Consider the following 19385-nt stretch of genomic DNA (forward strand, 5'->3'; position numbering starts at 1 on the left):
CAGCCAGCCCACCAGATTTCTAATCTCTGAACACATGATTAACTTACCACCTGTATTCCATGTTGTATGTCAGCCTTGGCGTAAATTTATACTTTACAGCATTATACACTTAACAGCTTTTGGGCACCTACAGCAATAAAACACACAATATTGCTGAGTGCGTTAGTTAAGTTTCCACAATGTCAAACGTGAGCCCTTCGGAAGAAAACGTACGCGGCCCTGAAAAGGGCCATTAACGATATTGCAAGGAAAGGCCTGGCCTCACTTAACCGCCAAAGCCTTACAGGGTTCGTCCCTGGCGTTTGAGCACGTAGACCACGGCCATGGCGGTGACCGTCTTGCGCTTGGCGTGCTCCGTGTTGGTCACGGCGTACCAGATCACATTTTCCAGGAACACCTTGAACACCCGGCGGGTCTCCTCATAAATGAGGCCCGAGATGCGCTTGACACTGCCATGCCGGGCCAAGCGCAGGATAGTGGACTTGGTAATGCCCTGAATGTTATGGCTCAGTACCTTGCGATGGCACTTGGCACCGCCTTTCCCAAGGCCTTTTCCGCCCTTGCCCCGACCAGACATGATAAACAAGTCAGAACTATCTCTAAACAAAACGATTACTCGCTTTCCGCAGCCTTTTATATAACGGTGGAGTAGACCTTTTTGAAAACTGAAAGACCAGGAAAGGCGGGAAAACGTATTCAGTCCCCGCTCATCTACTTCTAGTAATAACAAGACATAAGAAATCCTCCTGTAGTAGGGAGATTTGCTGGCATTTAGAGAATAAGGATCTCTAAACGAAAGTGTCAAACATGTACCTAGAGGAAAGTATCTCGATTTTTGATGTCTGTATGTGTTTAAAGATTTACTCCTGGCCGGGCGCGGTGGCTCACGCCTGTAATCCCAGCACTTTTGGAGGCCGAGGCGGGCGGATCACGAGCTCAGGAGATCGAGACCATCCTGGCTAACACGGTGAAACCCTGTCTCTACTAAAAATACAAAAAATTAGCAGGGCGAGGTGGCGGGTGCCTGTAGTCCCAGCTATGCAGGAGGCTGAGGCAGAAGAATGGCATGAACCCCATGGGGCGGAGCCTGCAGTGAGCCGAGATCACGTCACTGCACTCTAGCCTGGGCAACAGCGAAGCCCGTCTCAAAAAAGAAAAAAAAAAAAAAAAAAAAAAAAAAGATTTACTCCTTCCCTGTATAGTAGAGCATGTACCATGCTGAAGTTGAAACAAGCCCAAATTCCAAGACATAAAGGAATTCCTAATCATATTGCCAAGACGCCCTGCTAAAGAGAAGTAGCCTGGTTTTTGGTTTCGAATCTGTGAGTGACTGCTCTCTCACCGATATTAGACATGTTAATCTGAGTTTCAATGGCCCTATCTGTAAAAAGGGTAAATACTTGTTAATAATTGAGTTACTTTAAGCAAAACACTGGCATATAGTTAGTAAATGATTTTTTTTTTTAAATACGGAGTTTCGCTCTTGTTCCCCAGGCTGGAGTGCAATGGCGCAATCTCTGCCCACTGCAACCTCCACCTTCTGGGTTCAAGCTATTCTCCTACCTCGGCCTCCCAAGTAGCTGGAATTACAGGTATGTGCCACCACTCCCGGCTCATTTTTGTATTTTAGTAGAGACCGGATTTCACTTTGGCCAGGCTGGTCTCCAACTCCTGCCCTCAGGTGATCCGCCCGCCTTGGCCTCCCAAAATGCTGGGATTACAGGCGTGAGCCACCTCACCGGCCAGTTGGTAAACGAATTCTTATTGCCACAGCCTATTTTTTACAGACAAAATAATAATGCAGAGGTAAAGCACACCGAAGGATTTTAAAACATTGCCTTTGCAACACTAATACATTCAGTGTGCTATCACTTATATTAAGCACTATACAATTAAGCAATGAAGAATTGCCCAGAAAAAAGATAGTGTAAATTGCCAGAGGCTCCATGCCCTGTTCTTCTCATGTGGAGGACAGAAGGTACAGGGGGTGACTGTCTTCTGGGGTTGATACAACTGGAAACTCAGGGAAAGCTGTCATAAATGTTAATAGGAGAAAAGGGGAATTTGCACACAAGCCAAAATAAAGACATAAGCACCACTAAATTTTTACATTACTAAATACTTGCAGAGCTAGTTAAACGAGAGCATTTTAGTGGAAATAAATGATGTCTCTAAAATAGAATGTTCAAAATAACAGTGGATTTTTTATTGTGCAGTTACGATGCACCAAACACACAGTCCTAAAGATCATGGGTTTTTGAAGCAGGGTCAGCAATATCTAAAAAATCATGTAACTGCATAAATGAATTATGGCCTAATGAGCACGTCACCACAACAAAAAGCCAAGAGTGCAAACAACTATTTGTGGGGAAAGCAAAGCAAACAAACAAACAAACTTGATAAACCATGGAATTCCAAGCAATAAAAGCAGCAATCACATCACAGCCTATTTCTACATTATTTTGAAATAATTAGATTTTTTTTTTTTTTTTTTTTTTTTTTTTTTGAGGCGGGGTCTCACTCTGTAGCCCAGGCTGGAGTGCAGTGGCACGATCTCGGCTCACTGCAACCTCCACCTCCCAGGTTCAAGTGATTCTTCTGCCTCAGCCTCCCTAGTCGCTGGGATTACAGTTGCCTGCTACCACGTCCGGCTAATTTTTTGTATTTATAGTAGACAGGGTTTCTCCATGTTGGCCAGACTGATTAAATAACTAGAATAACAAGAAATTGCGCTGGGCACGGTGGATTACGACTGTAATCCTAGCACTTTGGGAGGCCAAGGAGTCACATCACCTGAGGTCAGGAGTTCCAGACCAATCATAGTTAACATGGTGAAACCCCCCTCTCTGCCAGAGCTACAAAATTAGCCGGGCGTGGTGGCACACGCCTGTGATCCCAGCTACTCGGGAGGCTGAGGCAGGAGAATCGCTTGAACCCGGGAGGCGGAGGTCCCAGTGAGCCGGGATCCCGCATTGCGCCACTGCACTCCATCCTGGCTGACAAGAGCGAAACTCCGTCTCAAAAAAAAAAAAAAAAAGTTGCAATATTTCCTTGAACCCCGTTTTCCCTGAGCATAGTGTACAGCTCCACATGCACCTCGGGGTTTTAATTGGAAGGCTCCCATGCCACGTAAAATTTGTATTATATTAACTTGTATCCGTTTCTCCTGTTGATGTCTCAAATGAACTCTCAGGGCAAGCCAAAAAGAATAATGACTTAACTCCCCATAATGTCACAAATAAAGCTTTCGTACATTTTTGTCAACAAGTTGTTTCCTTTGTCCCTGTAGTTTTGGTTTTGCCTCAGCACACAACCATTTTCTTTTCTGTTGTTTTGAGACAGGGTTTCGCTGTCACCCACGGAGGAGTGGAGTGGCGCGATCTCGGCTTACTGCAACGGCTGCCTCCCAGGTCCAGGCGATTCTCCTTCCTCAGCCCCCGATATAGCTGGGACTGCAGGAGGGCGCCACCACGCCCGTATTTTTGTTTTTTGGTTTTGTACTTTTAGTGAAGACGAGGTTTCACCATGTTAGCCAGACTAGTCTCGAATTCCTGACCTTTGTATGAGTAACTCGCCCTCCTCGGGCTCCCACAGTACTGGGATTACAAGGCGTGAGCGGCCACTACCGGCCATTTTGAAGACAATGGCCAAGAGACAAAAGCCTAGTTTAGACGAGCCACCGGCCCTGCCCCCATCCCCTAACCCTCCACCCTCCTTGTTTTAGGAGACGTTACTCCCTAGTGCTACGGCGCTTTCAACTGAAATTGTTGGTGGCTCTGAAAAGAGCCTTTGGTTTAAGTTGGCGCACACCCTAAGTACAACTTATGCCCTCTCTCCGCGAATGCGGCGAGCGAGCTGGATGTCCTTGGGCATGATAGTCACTCGCTTGGCGTGGATAGCACACAGGTTGGTGTCCTCAAAGAGCCCCACCAGGTAAGCCTCGCAGGCCTCCTGCAGCGCCATCACAGCCGAGCTCTGGAAGCGCAAGTCGGTCTTGAAGTCCTGCGCGATCTCACGTACCAGACGCTGGAATGGCAACTTGCGAATCAGTAGCTCAGTCGATTTCTGATAGCGGCGGATTTCACGGAGGGCGACAGTACCAGGCCGGTAGCGGTGGGGCTTCTTCACGCCACCGGTGGCTGGCGCGCTCTTGCGAGCCGCCTTAGTGGCCAGCTGCTTGCGCGGGGCTTTGCCGCCAGTGGACTTACGAGCTGTTTGCTTCGTGCGTGCCATGGGAATGGGTTTCAAGCAACGGTCACAACTGAACAAACAGTTGTTCTTACTCCTATTTATAAAGGCAAAGTCCTTCTGATTGGTCCGAATCTTCCAGTTTCGCGCCCTGAATTATGTAGTGTGATAGGACTTGTGATCAGCTACTAGGTCTCATTTTAGAAAATCTTAACCTATCTAAATGCTTTTTTCCCTAGTTCCTTACATTTTATTATGTTTTATGTGACTACCTGTATTACGTACCTTCATTGATTTTATTTTAATCAGCTTGTTTGGGATTATGTTTGACAGACGGAAATGAACGTTCTGCAGTTCCGGAGCGATTTCAAAAATACCGCGTTTGAAAGTGATTGGTCCAGCTCAATTTCTCCTTTATATTTTTTTAAAAATTCTTACTTTGAAGAAATATTTTATTTTTAATATAAGTACCCTATTTCATATATTCTGAACCTTTCAACAAACACTGGTTTCACTTCCAGACACTCCGTTCCTAGGGGATATTAAAATCCCATCGCTCCTGAGATGTGTTCATCCTTTGATTACTGAAAAAGCTTAAATTTTTATGTAAGAATGCTAATGACCTTGATCAGATTATAAAAGAAAGCCAAAAGTATAATTCTGGAAACACGTAAATCTTTAGCTAATTTCCATTTTAGAATTAGTTATTCATAGATAATTTTAAATCCGGAAGCTGCAATTTGGTAGGAAACTAGAAACATAATTTCCGTCTTTGTTTAAATTCGCACCTAAGGAGACAGAACTTATAGCTAGATGTTACTGGCAAGGCATTAGTTTTTCTAATGTTTTGAATGAAAAACTACGTTTTTTTCCCCCGGGTGGTGTAGAAAAGGATTTAGGGTAGGTTTCGCATAAATATCCAATCAAAAAGTAGACTTGAATTTAACTTTTTTATTGGCTGATTTGGTCCAATCAGGGATTCAGAATGATTAAGCACCTATTTGCATAAAAGACCTACAAAAACGGCCAGCTGTGCTGTTGAGCCTCCACTTTAGGGTGTATTCTTACTCCTTTATCTTGTTGCAATGCCTGACCCAGCTAAGTCCGCTCCCGCCCCGAAGAAGGGCTCCAAGAAGGCGGTGACCAAGGCGCAGAAGAAGGACGGCAAGAAGCGTAAACGCAGCCGCAAGGAGAGCTACTCCGTATACGTTTACAAGGTGCTGAAGCAGGTCCACCCCGACACCGGCATCTCCTCCAAAGCCATGGGGATCATGAATTCCTTTGTCAACGATATCTTCGAGCGCATCGCCGGCGAGGCTTCCCGCCTGGCTCATTACAACAAGCGTTCGACCATCACCTCCAGGGAGATCCAGACGGCCGTGCGCCTGCTGCTGCCTGGGGAACTGGCCAAGCACGCCGTGTCCGAGGGCACTAAGGCCGTCACCAAGTACACCAGCTCCAAGTAAATGGACGCATGTTCAAACCCAAAGGCTCTTTTCAGAGCCACTTAATGATTTCAATTAAGAGTTTTAATGCTGGGTGCTGCTGTATTCTATGGCAGAAGTGTCGCCAATACAGGTAAAATTTTCCTACATCACCTGTTTATTCTGTGCGTTTGACAAACACTAAGCTTTTAGAGCTTATTTGTCTTTATAAAGGTGGGGTATAACTACATTGTTCAGGCTGGTCTGAAACTCAAGCAAGTTTTCCCACCTCGGCCTTGCCTTGTATTACTGAGCAGATAATTTGACACAGCAGGAAAAGTGGGCATTCTTGTTTAGGAACCAAAAACTAAGTTTGCAACTTAAAATGCAATCGATTTGGAGCAACACGTCCACCAGTCTAGAGCTGGTAAGTTTGAGTATTCAAAATGAGTTGAAAGTACATTTAGTGCCTATAATAACCCACTCTAGATAGCATAATGTGGTCTTTGTAGGAGTCTCGTGGAAGTTAATGTCAACTGGGATATTGTAGTTTACCAAGTACCTAAGAAAAATTTAAATTTCTTAATAGATAAGGATTAGGAGACAAACTTTATGGAAATGAAAAAAAAAATGCCATGGAATAAACCTTTAGTTATTCGGCAAGTAGTATGAGGGCTTTTAGCTGTCTTTGAAAAACTTAAGATTTGTTAAGACAAGGAAGAGCAGAGAATATAAATAGTAAAGGTCCTGGCAACAATGTGTCTTTGTTTTTAGGTAATGTTGGTTGGCAGTCAGCAAAAAGGCCAGGCTCAGGCAGTCTTAACTTGAAAACGCTAACAGGAATCACCAAAACTATGTATACAACTCCTGCTGTGGGTTTTTTAAATACCAAGATTACTGATTTTAATGGTAGGGTAATATAGACTGAAATTCCCACATTCCTCCACCCTCATGGGCATTTCTCTTGGCTCATAAAATGTGGGGGTAGCAGGAGGAAAGGGAAGATTATTTTAAGAGCCTATATCTGAGAGGTACGTTCAGTTTTTCCTCAAAAGTATCTGGTGGTTGGACTAGTAATTTATTCATTTATTGAGAACCTATTAAATTACAGAAAATACTTAGTAAAGAGCAGTGAGAAAGAGAAACTATCCCTGTCCTTTACCTGGATTGAAATCTAAAGTGGATATTTGTACAATAAACTCACAAACTGAAGAAAGAAACATAAGTCTGAAGGTCACGTTTTTCTTTTAACTGGCTTTTGATGGGACTGAATTTAAATTGCCAAAAGGTGAATTAACATAATCTTGAAAACTTGCAAGTTCCTGGAGGCAGTTCTGGAGGGAGGGTGGAGCAAAAGAGATGGCAGAAGAAGAGGAGCCAGCAGCATGGAATTCAAAAGTAGACATTCTTGCCTCCTCCCCTAGTGGACAGGGAGGAGGGGTGGGGAGAGCACAAGAGAGCCATGACAGAGGAAGGGAGAGAGCACAGAGTTTAAGTCTATATTGATGGAACTATGGTTACAAATAGCGGCAACCCATTTATATTCTCATCTGGCCATGTCTCATCAGTGGTTTACAAGGATTTCATAGAAGTGCTTTAGCAAAATGTACAACCTCACTGAAATATAGAAAGTAATACTATAAGACAGCAAATATTGTATATTTATGCAAATAATTTTTTAATAAAAGGTTTTTTTAATGTCCACCTGTGTGAGTTAGTATTTGATACCTCTGGAAGTAACAATTTAAAATAGCTACTAGTTAATAAAAATGAAAGTCTACTTTTCCCTCACACAAAGCTAATACAGCCCAGACATGGGAGTTCGAATATCCTTAGAAATTCCCTCTCACGGCCGGGCGCGGTGGCTCACGCCTGTAATCCCAGCACTTTGGGAGGCCGAGGCGGGCGGATCACGAGGTCAGGAGATCGAGACCATCCTGGCTAACACAGTGAAACCCTGTCTCTACTAAAAATACAAAAAAATTAGCCGGGCGCAGTGGCAGGCGCCTGTAGTCCCAGCTATTCGGGAGGCTGAGGCAGGAAAATGGCGTGAACCCGGGAGGCGGAGCTTGCAGTGAGCAGACATCGCGCCACTGCACTCCAGCCTGGGCGACAGAGCCAGACTCCGTCTCAAAAAAAAAAAAATAAAATAAAAAGAAATTCCCTCTCTCACGGCCGGGCGTGGTGGCTCACGCCTGTAATCCCAGCACTTTGAGAGGCCGAGGCGGGCGGATCACGAGGTCAGGAGATTGAGACCATCCTGGCTAACACAGTGAAACCCCGTCTCTACTAAAAATAGAAAAAATTAGCTGGGCGTGGTGGCAGGCGCCTGTAGTCCCAGCCACTTGGGAGGCTCAGGCAGGAGAATGACGTGAACCCTGGAGTCGGAGGTTGCAGTGAGCCAAGATCGTGCCACTGCACTCCAGCCTGGGCGACAGAGCGAGACTCCGTCTCAGAAAAGAAAAAAAATTTTTTTCTCTCTCTCTCTGTGTATATATATATATCATATATACATAAAATGTGTGTTTGTCCTCTATATATGTGTTTCTTATTATTTGGAATTCTCTCAAATATATTGTGCTATTGAATTCTCCCATGGAGGACCAACCTAACAAATGGGACAGATGAAATTCACAAGAAGTGTTAAGTATTACCTATACAAGAAGTCTGTGAGATGTAGACAAAATTCAAAACCTATATTCATAATCAGTCATAGATCAGTAGCCTGTGAGACGTGTTAGACATAGAGAAATTCAGTAGGACTTGTGTGTGCACTACTCAGAGACAGGAAGAGATGAAAGAACCAAAAACTGCTGGATATTTATGAGACACCACATATTTATAAAGTACTCAATATTTATGGGGTCATAAATTGACCGCCCACTGTTAACATCCATTTTGGCTGGTTTCATTGGCCCTCTACAGACAGCATGCATATAAAAGGCATGGCTGGTCCGTATGCCACTATTGAGCAATATAAGTGGCTGTATACCAATAGAGCAAGCATGTGTTGGCTCCACATAATTTGCATCTGCTGACTCCTTTGCTTATCATGAACTCTGTTTCTCGAAATCACCCTCTCAGTGGGGAAAATATGCAAGGGGGAGAGAGAAACCTCACACATATGACATGCATAACCAAGGATTCAGGTAGTGAGACTGTGTCATTTGCAACCTATCTGAAATGTGTTCACTTGCCAAAGCTCTTTCCGCTTGTTTCTAGCTATATGTTTCAAATTGATTCAATAAAATTAAATAAGCCGTGGAGCTCAGGAAACTTACATTGGGCTATGAGACTTTCTATTCATAGCCTCTGGAACAGCCTCCCTGGTAGCGTATTTGGAGGCTATCATTGCATTAAAGTAGTTTTCCGCATGACATTGTAATTTTGTCTTTCTGAATATATCCCTGTTCCAGCTCCAGCTATCATGTTTACATTTAATCCTGAAGGAAGGGAAGGCCTGTGCAGTGGCTCACACCTGTAATCCCAGCACTATGGGAGGCCAAGGCAGGCGGATCATCTGTCAGGACTTCGAGACCAGCCTTGGCCAACATGGTGAAAGCCCATCTCTACTAAAAATACAAAAATTAGCTGGGCATGATGGCCTGTGCCAGTTATCCCAGCTACTCGGGAAGCTGAGGCAGGAGAATCACTTGAACCTGGGAGGTGGAGGTTGCAGTGAGCCAAAATTGCACCTCTGCACTCCAGCCCGGGTGACAGAGTGAGAGACCCTGTCTCAAAAAAAAAAAAAAAAGTAAACATTGGCAAGAATTGCTTCAGTTAGGAAGATAAGAAAACAATGCATCTCTAACTAGAATCAAATGTTCATTTTAACATGAACAGACGGTGCTGACTTCAAATGTAGCTGTTTGCAATCAGCATAGGGCTTAGGAAATCAGAAAAACACCTTGAGAAGTGAAGTCAGGGCTACATGGTCAGACTCAATGCCTAACATGAATGAGACTGGGCTGAGTTTGAAGTCCAATGGCACTCTGTTTTTCTGTTTTGTTTTTTGAGACGCGCTCTCACTCTGTCACCCAGGCTGGAGTACAGTGGTGTGATCACGGCTCACTGCGGCTTCGACATCCCTGGACTCAGGTGATCCCACCTCAGCTTCCCAAGTAGCTAGGACCGCAGGCACACAACAACATGCCCAGCAAATTTTTTAATATCTTCTTGTAGAGACAGTGTTTTGCCATGTTGCCTAGGCTGGTCTCAAACTCCTGGTCTCAAGTGATCCATCTGCCTTGGCCTCCCAAAGTGCTAGGATTACAGGTGTGAGCTACTGTGTCTGGCTATGCTATTTTAAATATCCATTCTAGCCAGCAATCTGGTGAAGTTCCAATTCTACCTGCCTTAGTCCTGTCCTCTATCTTCCTGGATTTTCTCAACTCAACATTGGAGACATACCTATTGGTGTCAATGTTCTTTATGCATTGACTCCCCCTGACCCTCACCAATAAGATTCAACCTTGCCTTTTGCTTACTTGCTTGCTTGCTTGCTTGATTTATTTATTTAATTATTCTGAGACGGAGTTTCACTCTTGTTGCCTAGGCTGGAGTGCAATGGCTTACTGAAACCTCTGCCTCCAGGGTTCAAGTGATTATCCTGCCTCAGCCTCCCGAGTAGCTGGGATTACAGGCATGCACCACCACGCCCGGCTGATTTTGTATTTTTAGTAGAGACAGGGTTTCTCCATGTTGGTCGGATGGTCTTGAACTCCCAACCTCAGGTGATCCTCCCGCCTTGGCCTCCCAAAGTGCTGGGATTACAGGCATGAGCCACCACACCCAGACACCTTTTGCTTTAAACAATTCAGCTTTCTCATTTCAAGGTACTCTGCGTTGTTCCTCAAAGCCTTTCACATCTGAAATGCCCACATTACTTGAATCAAACCACAAAGGTGAACCACACATGGTCCTTATTATCTAGGATATGAAACATTGTCCCATGGAGAAAATAATGTCCCATGGAGAAAACATTGTCCCATGGAGAAAACAACTTATCAAACAAAAATAACCAAAAGGGTCAGAATATATTTTTCTTGTTTTTGTTTAAGCCCTTCTTCTTGCACACTGAAGAATATAAAGAATTTATTCAAGCACAAAGCATAAGGATGGAACACCTGGAAATACCAATAGCTGAATAGAGAATAGCTGAAGGCAACTGTTCTCTAACCTTGAGGCAGAGGGTAAGGAGCAAGTGCAAGGGAGCAAGGGGAAATTATCTTGATCAGGCTTGTTTGAAGTTATCCTGGAATTGACCTTTGAACATCCATGTGTGTGTGACATTCCCTGAAAGGGGAACAATAAATATTAATTACCCACAGATTGTGTTTGCCCCAGGCTTTCGGCATTCTGCCTGCACTGAATAAAAGCAAGCAGCTCCAGCTTCTCGGGGCTGCACTTTGGCCACTTGAGCCAGGCAGTCTCCTAGCTGCTCTTACACACTGCATAGCTGTGTATGAGTACTCTTTTCATCCATCAGTCAGCCAGGGTCTGCGGGACAGATCCGGCAAGTGGTGCCCTGTGTGAGGAATGCTGCAACGGATCTGGACTGAACCCTCAAAAATAAAGTAAAGTGACTGCTCAGTAAGTAATTGGTCCCCACTGGGGATTTCTAAGTTCGAGGGGATTTTCAAGCTAGGGTTTCATCATGGGACAACAGTTATAAGCTCAACAGCAACAGTAGATAAAAGCATTGAAACAGCTGCTTAAAGCTAGTGGAGACTTGGTTTCGGAGGCTCAATTAAGGGATGTAATGCAAACTGTTGTATTCCATAACCCATGGTTCCCAGAAGAAGGCACACTAGACCTAGGGCTCTGGGAGCAATTGGGAAGAAATCTTAAACAACATCATGTACAAGGGCAACAGGTCCCAGTAACATCTTTAATGTTATGGGCCTCAGTTAGGGCTGCTTTGGCCCTGCTCTACACAGAAGAGCCTAAAAAAGGAGGGGAGGAAGAACCACCTTACTGCCTCCTCCTCCTCCCTCAGCCCCGCCATTACCCGGGTAAAGATACCAAAGAGGAGACGGAGGTTTTTCCTAATTCCCCTCCCCCAATAAATCGGGAAGAAGACAAGAGATATACTACAGTTATGGGACCCTGTCTTAGGCAAGCGGCATTAGAAGGGGAGCTCCTGGCTTGTCCCGTGATGGAAGATCAACAGGCCAATTGGGTACATGAGCCTATTACTTTCAACACTTTTAAGGAAATCAGGAAAAGCATTAGAGAAAATGGACCTGCTAGCCCATTCACAAGAGGATTAATTGAGGTCATAGCAGATAACTACCATATTGACTCCATGGGACTCGTCAGTGCTAGCTAAAACAACTTTAGAGGCCCGTCAATACCTCCTCTAGAGGGCAGAATATAATGAATTGTGCAAACAACAGGCTAACCAGAATCAATTGGCAGGACAGAACATCTGCTGCTATGCTCCAGGGGAGGGGTCCCTATGTTAATGTACAACAACAATTAAATTTTGTCCCTCAAGCCTATGCGCTACTGTCTTTGTGCACTCACAGGGCCTGAGACCAAATTCCCGAAGGTAGAGTTCAACAGGGATCTTTTATAAATGTTCCACAAGGTCGTCAGGAGCCATTTGTTGAATTTATCAATCAGTTAACCCAGGCAATTAAGAGACAAATTAGTCATGCCAAGGCCGCTGATATCTTATTGTTGCAATTGGCCCATGAAAATGTTAATGTGGATTGCCAGCAAGCAATGCAAGCAGTCAGAGGGAAAGCAGCTACAGTAGGGGAACTCATACGAGCATGTCAGCTGGTGGGGACTGAAACACACAAAGCCAGAATATTGGCTATGGCATTAAAGCCTCCAAAAGTAAAAAGGGATAAAAATCCAAATTGTTTTCAGTGAGAAAAGCCAGGTCATATGAAGCGGGAATGCCCCAATAGTAAAGACCAAAGTAACTCAGGAAAAGAACCCCCTTCTATATAAGGACAAGCCATAAAACAGAAAAGGGGGAATATGAGTAAGGACCCTACAACACTACTAGCACAAGGCTTATTTACCCTTAACTTCTTAAATTTAGACTTATTTACCCTTAACTTCCTAAATGTAAACGATAAATTTCAATCAGCCATAGAAAACCACTTTGCAAAAACCTTTCAAAACATAAAACCTTTAGTTTTTATGGAAAGATGTAAATAGTAAGCTATGGTGAGGTCCAAATGATTTGTTAACGTGGGGAAGAGGATATGCTTGTGTTCACACCCCCTCAGGTCCTCTTTGGATTTCTGCGCGACATATGAAACCATACCATGGCATGGCTGGAACCCAACCCAGTACCAAAAATAAAGGAAATGACCCTGCAGGACCCGCAGCCCCAAAACGATGCGGCTACCTCGGACGACACAGGCCCCGGACATTATGCTGAAGAAGACAACTCAGGAAGCTGAGCAAATCCTGCTCCAGACACAAACACCATTCACTCCAGATAATCTGTTCCTTGCTATCCCCTCCGTTGTACATTGCAACACTCGTAGGGTATTGGTTTTTCTTATTCTCTCACTCTGCCTGCAACTCGTACCTGCTACACTCTATTAGGCCCATCTTCTAGATCCACCTTTCTTCTGCCCTGTTACTTGGGCAGACACCCCCTTCCCAGCTTCTACCAATGTGACTGCTTGGGTAGGAGGGATAAACATACCCCTGGTGGGGTTCCTCAGTAACAGCCCTATAGAACAATGTTTAATATACTAAATTTTTTTTTTTTTTTTTTTTTGAGACAGAGTCTCACTCTGTCGCCCAGGCTGGAGTGCAGTGGTATGATCTCGGCTCACTGCAACCTCCACCTCCCAGGTACAAACGATTCTCATGCCTCAGCCTTCAGAGCAGCTGGGACTACAGGCACGTGCAACCATGCATGGCTAATTTTTTGGTATTTTTTAAGTAGAGATGGAGTTTGGCCATGTTGGCCAAACTGGTCTCGAACTCCTGACCTCAAGTGATCTGCCCACCTGGGCCTCACAGGCCATAGACTTTGTGTAACTTGTGTTTCTTTCTCCCACATGCATCTTCAACCTTGGCAAAAATAAACCTGTGAATCAGTGATCTGCTCAGTCACTTTTTGGTTTACACTATCGGGGAGAACAAAAGAAGTACAGAAAAGAGCTTTCACTCTTATGGGCCTGGTGATGCACCAGAAGATTCTATAAAGCAAGGTTTACTAACTACCCTTTATCTATTTGTTTGCTTTCCCCAACATTGCTGCCCCTGGAGACTCAAAGTATTTCTCCTTTGTCTTCTAAATTATCTAAAAATTTACTGTTCTTTGTTGAAGACACTACACAAAAGCTGGAATTCAAAGCCACCTCAATGTGTACTCATTCCCTAGGTGTCATTCATGTACATGTAATATATATGTTAATACACTTCTGCTTGTTTTTCATTTGTGAATCTGTCTTTTGTTACATGGGTTTGTTTCAACTAAGAACCTGTGTGAGAGGTGGGAGTTGAAGGGAAAATTATTCTGCCCTTTCTCCACCTTCATCTCCTGTCCCCTGCTCATTCCCCATAGTCACCATGGTGCCTCAGCAGTCTCCCTCCTCTTCTCCCTGAACACATCCTCACAGGTTGCTTCCTCACCTCTTTCAGCTCTTTGCTGAAATATTATCTTCTTAGTGGGGTCTTCATTGGTTGCCTTATCTAAATTTCACCTTCCCATGACACTCCTTAGTCTTGCTTTATTTTTTTTTCCTTCTCACCATCTAACATATTACATAAACATATCTAGTTTATTTTCTGTCTATTCCAGACTCAAATGTAAATTCCATGAAAGCAAAAATTTTGTGTTTTGTTCTCTGGGTGTATTTCCAATGCACAGACCAGCATCTGGTACATTGTAAATTCTCAACCAGTGTTGTTTGCAGTAAATAAAAATCAATGTTGAAGAAACATGTCACCCAAAATGGATCATATTAAATTTTTTTTAAAAAAATACTATTTGTTATAAAAGTAATGATGGCATCATAATTTGTTTTTATTTTTGAGATGGAGTCTCGCTCTGTCACCAGGCTGGAGTGTACTGGCATGATCTCGGCTCACTACAACCTCCGCCTCCCAGGTTCAAGAGATTTTCCTACCTCAGCCTCCCCAGTAGCTGGGATTACAGGCGTGCACCACCAGGCCTGGTCCAGCTAATTTTTATATTTTTAGTAGAGATGGGGTTTCACCAAGTTGGCCAGGTTTGTCAAGAACTAACCTCATGTGATCCTCCCACATCGGCCTCCCAAAGTGCTGGGATTACAGGAGTGAGCCAAGGCACCTGGTCCATAATAAGGTGTTAAATAGCAGATAACATATATAAAATAGATGAAATGATATTGAAATTGTCATTGCAAAATTGTAACTGAGACAAAGAGATCTGACCTAACCAACTCCATCTTGCTTCTAACCTTCAAGCTGTCCTTGTTCATTCCTGGGTGTAGGCTGAACTACCTTTGGGAGGAACTTAGTTTATAGTTTAAAACTAATATGATAACAGCCCTTTCCCAAAACAAACCTCCTTGCCTGCGGACTAGACTGCCTTTGTAGGACTAACAAATTACTCCCAAGATTAGAAATTATGGTTTACGGGTAGGTCGTAATGGCTCACGCCTGTAATCCCAACATTTTGGGAGGCGAAAGCGGATGGATCACTTGAGGTCCAGAGTTCGAGACCAGCCTGGCCAATATGATGAAACCTCGTCTCTACTAAAACTACAAAAATTGGCTGGGCATGGTGGCGCAAGCCTGTAATCCCAGCTGCTTGGGAGGCTGAACAGGAGAATCGCTCGAACCTGGGAGGCAGAGTTTGCAGTCTCCATCCTGGGCAACGCAGTGAGACTGTCTCAAATTAAAAAAAACACACACACATTATGGTTTAGGAGTCCTGCAGCTGGAACCTACAAGATTCTGACCCCACGTAAACTGCTCCTAAGATCAGTGCTTGAGATATTTTGCAGACCTGATGGATCAGTTGGCCCCACCCAGATTGGTAAACTGACTCATCCGATCTTGTGACCTCCACCCAGAAACTGACTCAGCCCAAGGAGACACCTTCGGCTCCCTATAATGACATCTCTGACCTGACCAATCAGGACTCCTGGTTCATCGGCTTCCCCCCATCTGGAATGCTGGGGAAACTGATTTGAGTAACAATAAAACTAGGGTCTCCCACACAGCTGGTTCTGCGTGAATTACTTTCTCTATTGCAATTCCCTGCGTAGATAAATCAGCTTTGTCTAGGCAATGGGCAAGTTGAACCCATTAGGCAGTTTCATTATTTGCTTTACAAAAATCAATAGATAAAACACTTAGCCAATGTTGTTATTGAAGCTGGATGAGAGGAACATGGGTTTTATTAAACTATTATCTCCTTTCCCATATATTCTGGAATGTCAAATAAGTTTTTAAAATAAAAGCAATTTGTGAAAAAAAATGACAAGTTGCTAAATTAATAAAGATCATAAAGAAGGATCTGCTGAATACCCAAACAGGGCCTTGTGCTAATCTGTAAAGGAAGGGTTCTATATGAAAACATATCTTGGTTGTATGCCAAGCAGCCCAGGATGGTATGTGTTCCTCCTTGTAACATCCCTAAAAACCTGATACTTCCAATCACTGAAAGGACCTCGGTGTTTCAAAAAAACAAAAAACAAAACAAAACAAAAAAGAAAAAACTTACATTAGTGTTGCCCTAAGAAATTCTTATAAAAGCCAGGTGTTGAAAGATAGTCAAGCAAGCCAGAAAGTCTTTAGAGACCAGTATATTCTCTCTGAAGGCAAACTACAAGGAAACTGATTCAATTAGAAAACTGCTAAGCCTAGAGTCAAACCAGAGCTAATGAGAGTATTAAAATTTATGTAGCAAGGAGTCTCAGCCCCAGCTGTTTGTTAGAAGCACCTGAATTTTAATAATTACCATTCCCTGGGCCCACTCTAGATTGCTATTAGTCTCATTGAACCCCAGGTAGATTTTTCTAAGGCCTTCCCATGTGACTGTAATCTTACATTGAGAAAACTGATCTGTAGAGAAATCAAACTATTTTAGGGGACTGTTCTGTGCACTTGCTTTAGAGAACATTTCATAGAATATTTCATTCTGTAACATAAATAAACATGCATTTTGCAAAAGCTCACTCCTTGTAAGAGTTCACAGGCAGGATGCCTTTACTGTTGAGACCAAAACCATCAACCTAGGCTTCCTAAATCAGTGTTCATGAGAATCATCTGAGGTATACGCAGATTGACTCCAGCCCTAGATGGGGATTGAAACAAGCTCCCATATAATGCCCTGGGAGCTTCTAACAAGTTCCCAGGTAATGCCCATGCTGCCAGTAATGTAGAGGCCAATCTGGCTTTCGTTTCTGTCGCCAATTTCTAATATTGAATTAACTATCAGCCAAAAATGGATCATTTCACAGAAAAACCAAGAACTGTTTAAAAAAAGGGGGAATTGTAGAAATAGCTTGCTTCAGACACTAAAAAGCAGCAACCAAGGATATCCCTACCTACTCTCAACTGCCAATGCTCATACCTGTAAAGTTTTAAAAGGGATTAACCAGAAATACACAACGAAAAAAAATCCCATCTATAATGGGGATAAGTAGACAACGCGATTAACGCTTGAGACAAACAATGTATAAAACGCCCCTAGGTGGCCCCTTCCGCTACCAAATCGAAGCACCAAACCCCTAAAAGCCAGTTTAGAAAAGGACGCTGACAATCTGGCACTTTCGGGAAAAAGCACGGGAACAAATATAGCAAGCTTACCATTAACTTTAGCCAATCAAATGAGGACTTAAGTACTAAAACCAACGTCTAGTTTCAGAGATTTGATTAGTTAATCACAGCTATTTTCGGGTGAAAGTAGGCGGCTCTTAAAAGAGCCTTTTTAAGTTGGATAGAATTACTGCCCAGAAACCTCTACGCTCTCTCCCCACGAATGCGGCGAGCGAGCTGAATGTCCTTGGGCATGATAGTCACTCGCTTAGCATGGATGGCACACAGGTTGGTATCCTCAAAGAGCCCCACCAAGTAGGCCTCGCAGGCCTCCTGCAGGGCCATCACCGCGGAACTCTGAAAGCGCAGATCTGTCTTGAAGTCCTGAGCGATTTCTCGCACCAGGCGTTGGAAAGGCAACTTTCGGATCAGCAGCTCAGTCGACTTCTGATAGCGGCGAATCTCGCGCAGAGCCACGGTGCCGGGGCGGTAGCGATGAGGTTTCTTCACGCCGCCGGTGGCCGGCGCGCTTTTCCGAGCCGCCTTAGTGGCCAGCTGCTTGCGCGGCGCTTTGCCACCGGTGGACTTGCGTGCAGTCTGCTTGGTGCGGGCCATCTCAGACTACCTGAAAAAAAAAACTCAGCCACTTGGCAGAGTGGAAACTGCCCTTATATATACTCAGAAACATTCTAATTGGCCTTGTTGATTTTCAAAAGTCCCGCGCAACAAAACCATTGGCTGAAGAGTCCAACGATGTGATTGGTGAATTACTGGAAAATCTGATTGGATGAATCACTTCATTTTTGAATCCTCTCTTCTCGGTTAGTCTGCGATCCAAGAGCGTTAACTTCTTAAAGTTCTAATTCTGCCCTTTTCAAGCTGTAGTCCGTAAACGACTACTTTAAGACTTTGGAAGACGCGAATTCTCATTCAGCAGATGTGTTGTGGGGCCAGATTCGGAGGACCACGTTTTGAGAAGTTTATCTTGTGCCGTTTTCTTGAGTCACCTGGACTGCTGCTAGCTAGAAACCTTTGACCATTATAAGGCAGGATTCCTGGGTGATGTACCTGGGAAATCACAAGCCAAGAAGTCACCGACATACAACAGTGAGCAACAAGTGTTAACTGAATTCTATTTTGTCCCAAATGGTGTTTTGCTTCGGTTGAGAATTTTTAAAGCACAGGCTAATTTTAGGTTTTCCAACGACTCTTATCATTTACTTTTCGTTGGGTCCTATTGATGATATTCCAGGATACCACCCCCACTAGCCTCTTCTGCAGGATAACTTGAACACTGCAGTGGCCCTGTCCATCTAAACTTTACAAGGTTTTGTAAACGTTACTGAACTTGCTTCTTCCCGACTACATTAAAGCACTTACTTGAGATGTTAAACATTTTCTCATTAGTCCTGTTTGCCTAGTCAGTCACTTGTATAGACAGGGCAACAGCACGGCCTGAATATTGGGCAGGACACCGCCCTGCGCGATAGTAACTTTGCCCAACAGCTTGTTGAGCTTCTCGTCGTGGATGGCGAGCTGCAGGCGTCGGGGGATGAGGCGGGTCTTCTTGTCTCGGGCCGCGTTGCCCGCCAACTCCAGGATCTTGGCGGTCAGGTACTCCAGCACCGCCTCCAGGTACACCGGCGCACCGGCCCGAACCCACTTGGCGTAGTTGCCCTTGCGGAGGAGGCGGTGTACTCGGCCCACAGAAAACTGGAGACCAGCCCTGGAAGAGTGCGTTTTAGCCTTGGCGCGAGCTTTGCTGCCCTGCATTCCACATCCAGACGCATTGAAGTATTTAAATAATTGTTTAGAAGAAGGAAAGTGATTGATTCTAGTAAAACGCAAGCAGCTAAACTATTATAATCTATATTCGGCAAAGTAGACTGTGCTACCTCCTGAACACAGATTTCAGCCAATCGAAAAGCAGGTGTTTAAAAAAATTAAAAAAAAAAAAAAGAAAAAGAAGAAAAAACCCAACTCTGACTTACATACTTATAGTTGAAAGGTCAAATTATGCAAGGTTGAGCTTCTGGGAGAGCC

The 19385-nt window shown here is 44.1% G+C and overlaps 3 protein-coding genes across 3 annotated transcripts in view; 1 reads left to right on the forward strand and 2 right to left on the reverse strand.

Annotated features, from left to right (window-relative positions):
* Positions 1-280: 280 nt before the first annotated feature.
* Positions 281-19385, reverse strand: part of LOC101144695 (uncharacterized) — a 30100-nt gene continuing 10995 nt past the window's right edge. Inside the window, exons 6-8 of the mRNA XM_031012369.3 lie at positions 18795-19109; positions 17629-17963; positions 281-593 (exon numbers count right to left, since the gene is read on the reverse strand). Of these exons, the coding sequence (XP_030868229.1) occupies positions 281-593; positions 17629-17963; positions 18795-19109 (963 nt within the window). The remainder of the gene's footprint in view (positions 594-17628; positions 17964-18794; positions 19110-19385) is intronic.
* On the forward strand, positions 5214-5702 carry LOC109024886 (histone H2B type 1-H). The gene has a single exon (XM_055390508.2). It carries the CDS (start codon positions 5274-5276, stop codon positions 5652-5654), a length of 381 nt encoding a protein of 126 aa, XP_055246483.1. The 5' UTR covers positions 5214-5273; the 3' UTR covers positions 5655-5702.
* On the reverse strand, positions 15945-19318 carry LOC101144335 (histone H2A type 1-H-like). The gene is made up of 2 exons (XM_004043416.4): positions 18723-19318; positions 15945-18410 (listed from the first exon to the last, which is right to left on the reverse strand). Exon 1 carries the CDS (start codon positions 19113-19115, stop codon positions 18768-18770), a length of 348 nt encoding a protein of 115 aa, XP_004043464.1. The 5' UTR covers positions 19116-19318; the 3' UTR covers positions 15945-18410; positions 18723-18767.

The sequence above is a fragment of the Gorilla gorilla genome, chromosome 5 (genome assembly GCF_029281585.2).
Source record: "Gorilla gorilla gorilla isolate KB3781 chromosome 5, NHGRI_mGorGor1-v2.1_pri, whole genome shotgun sequence".
NCBI lineage: Eukaryota > Metazoa > Chordata > Mammalia > Primates > Hominidae > Gorilla > Gorilla gorilla.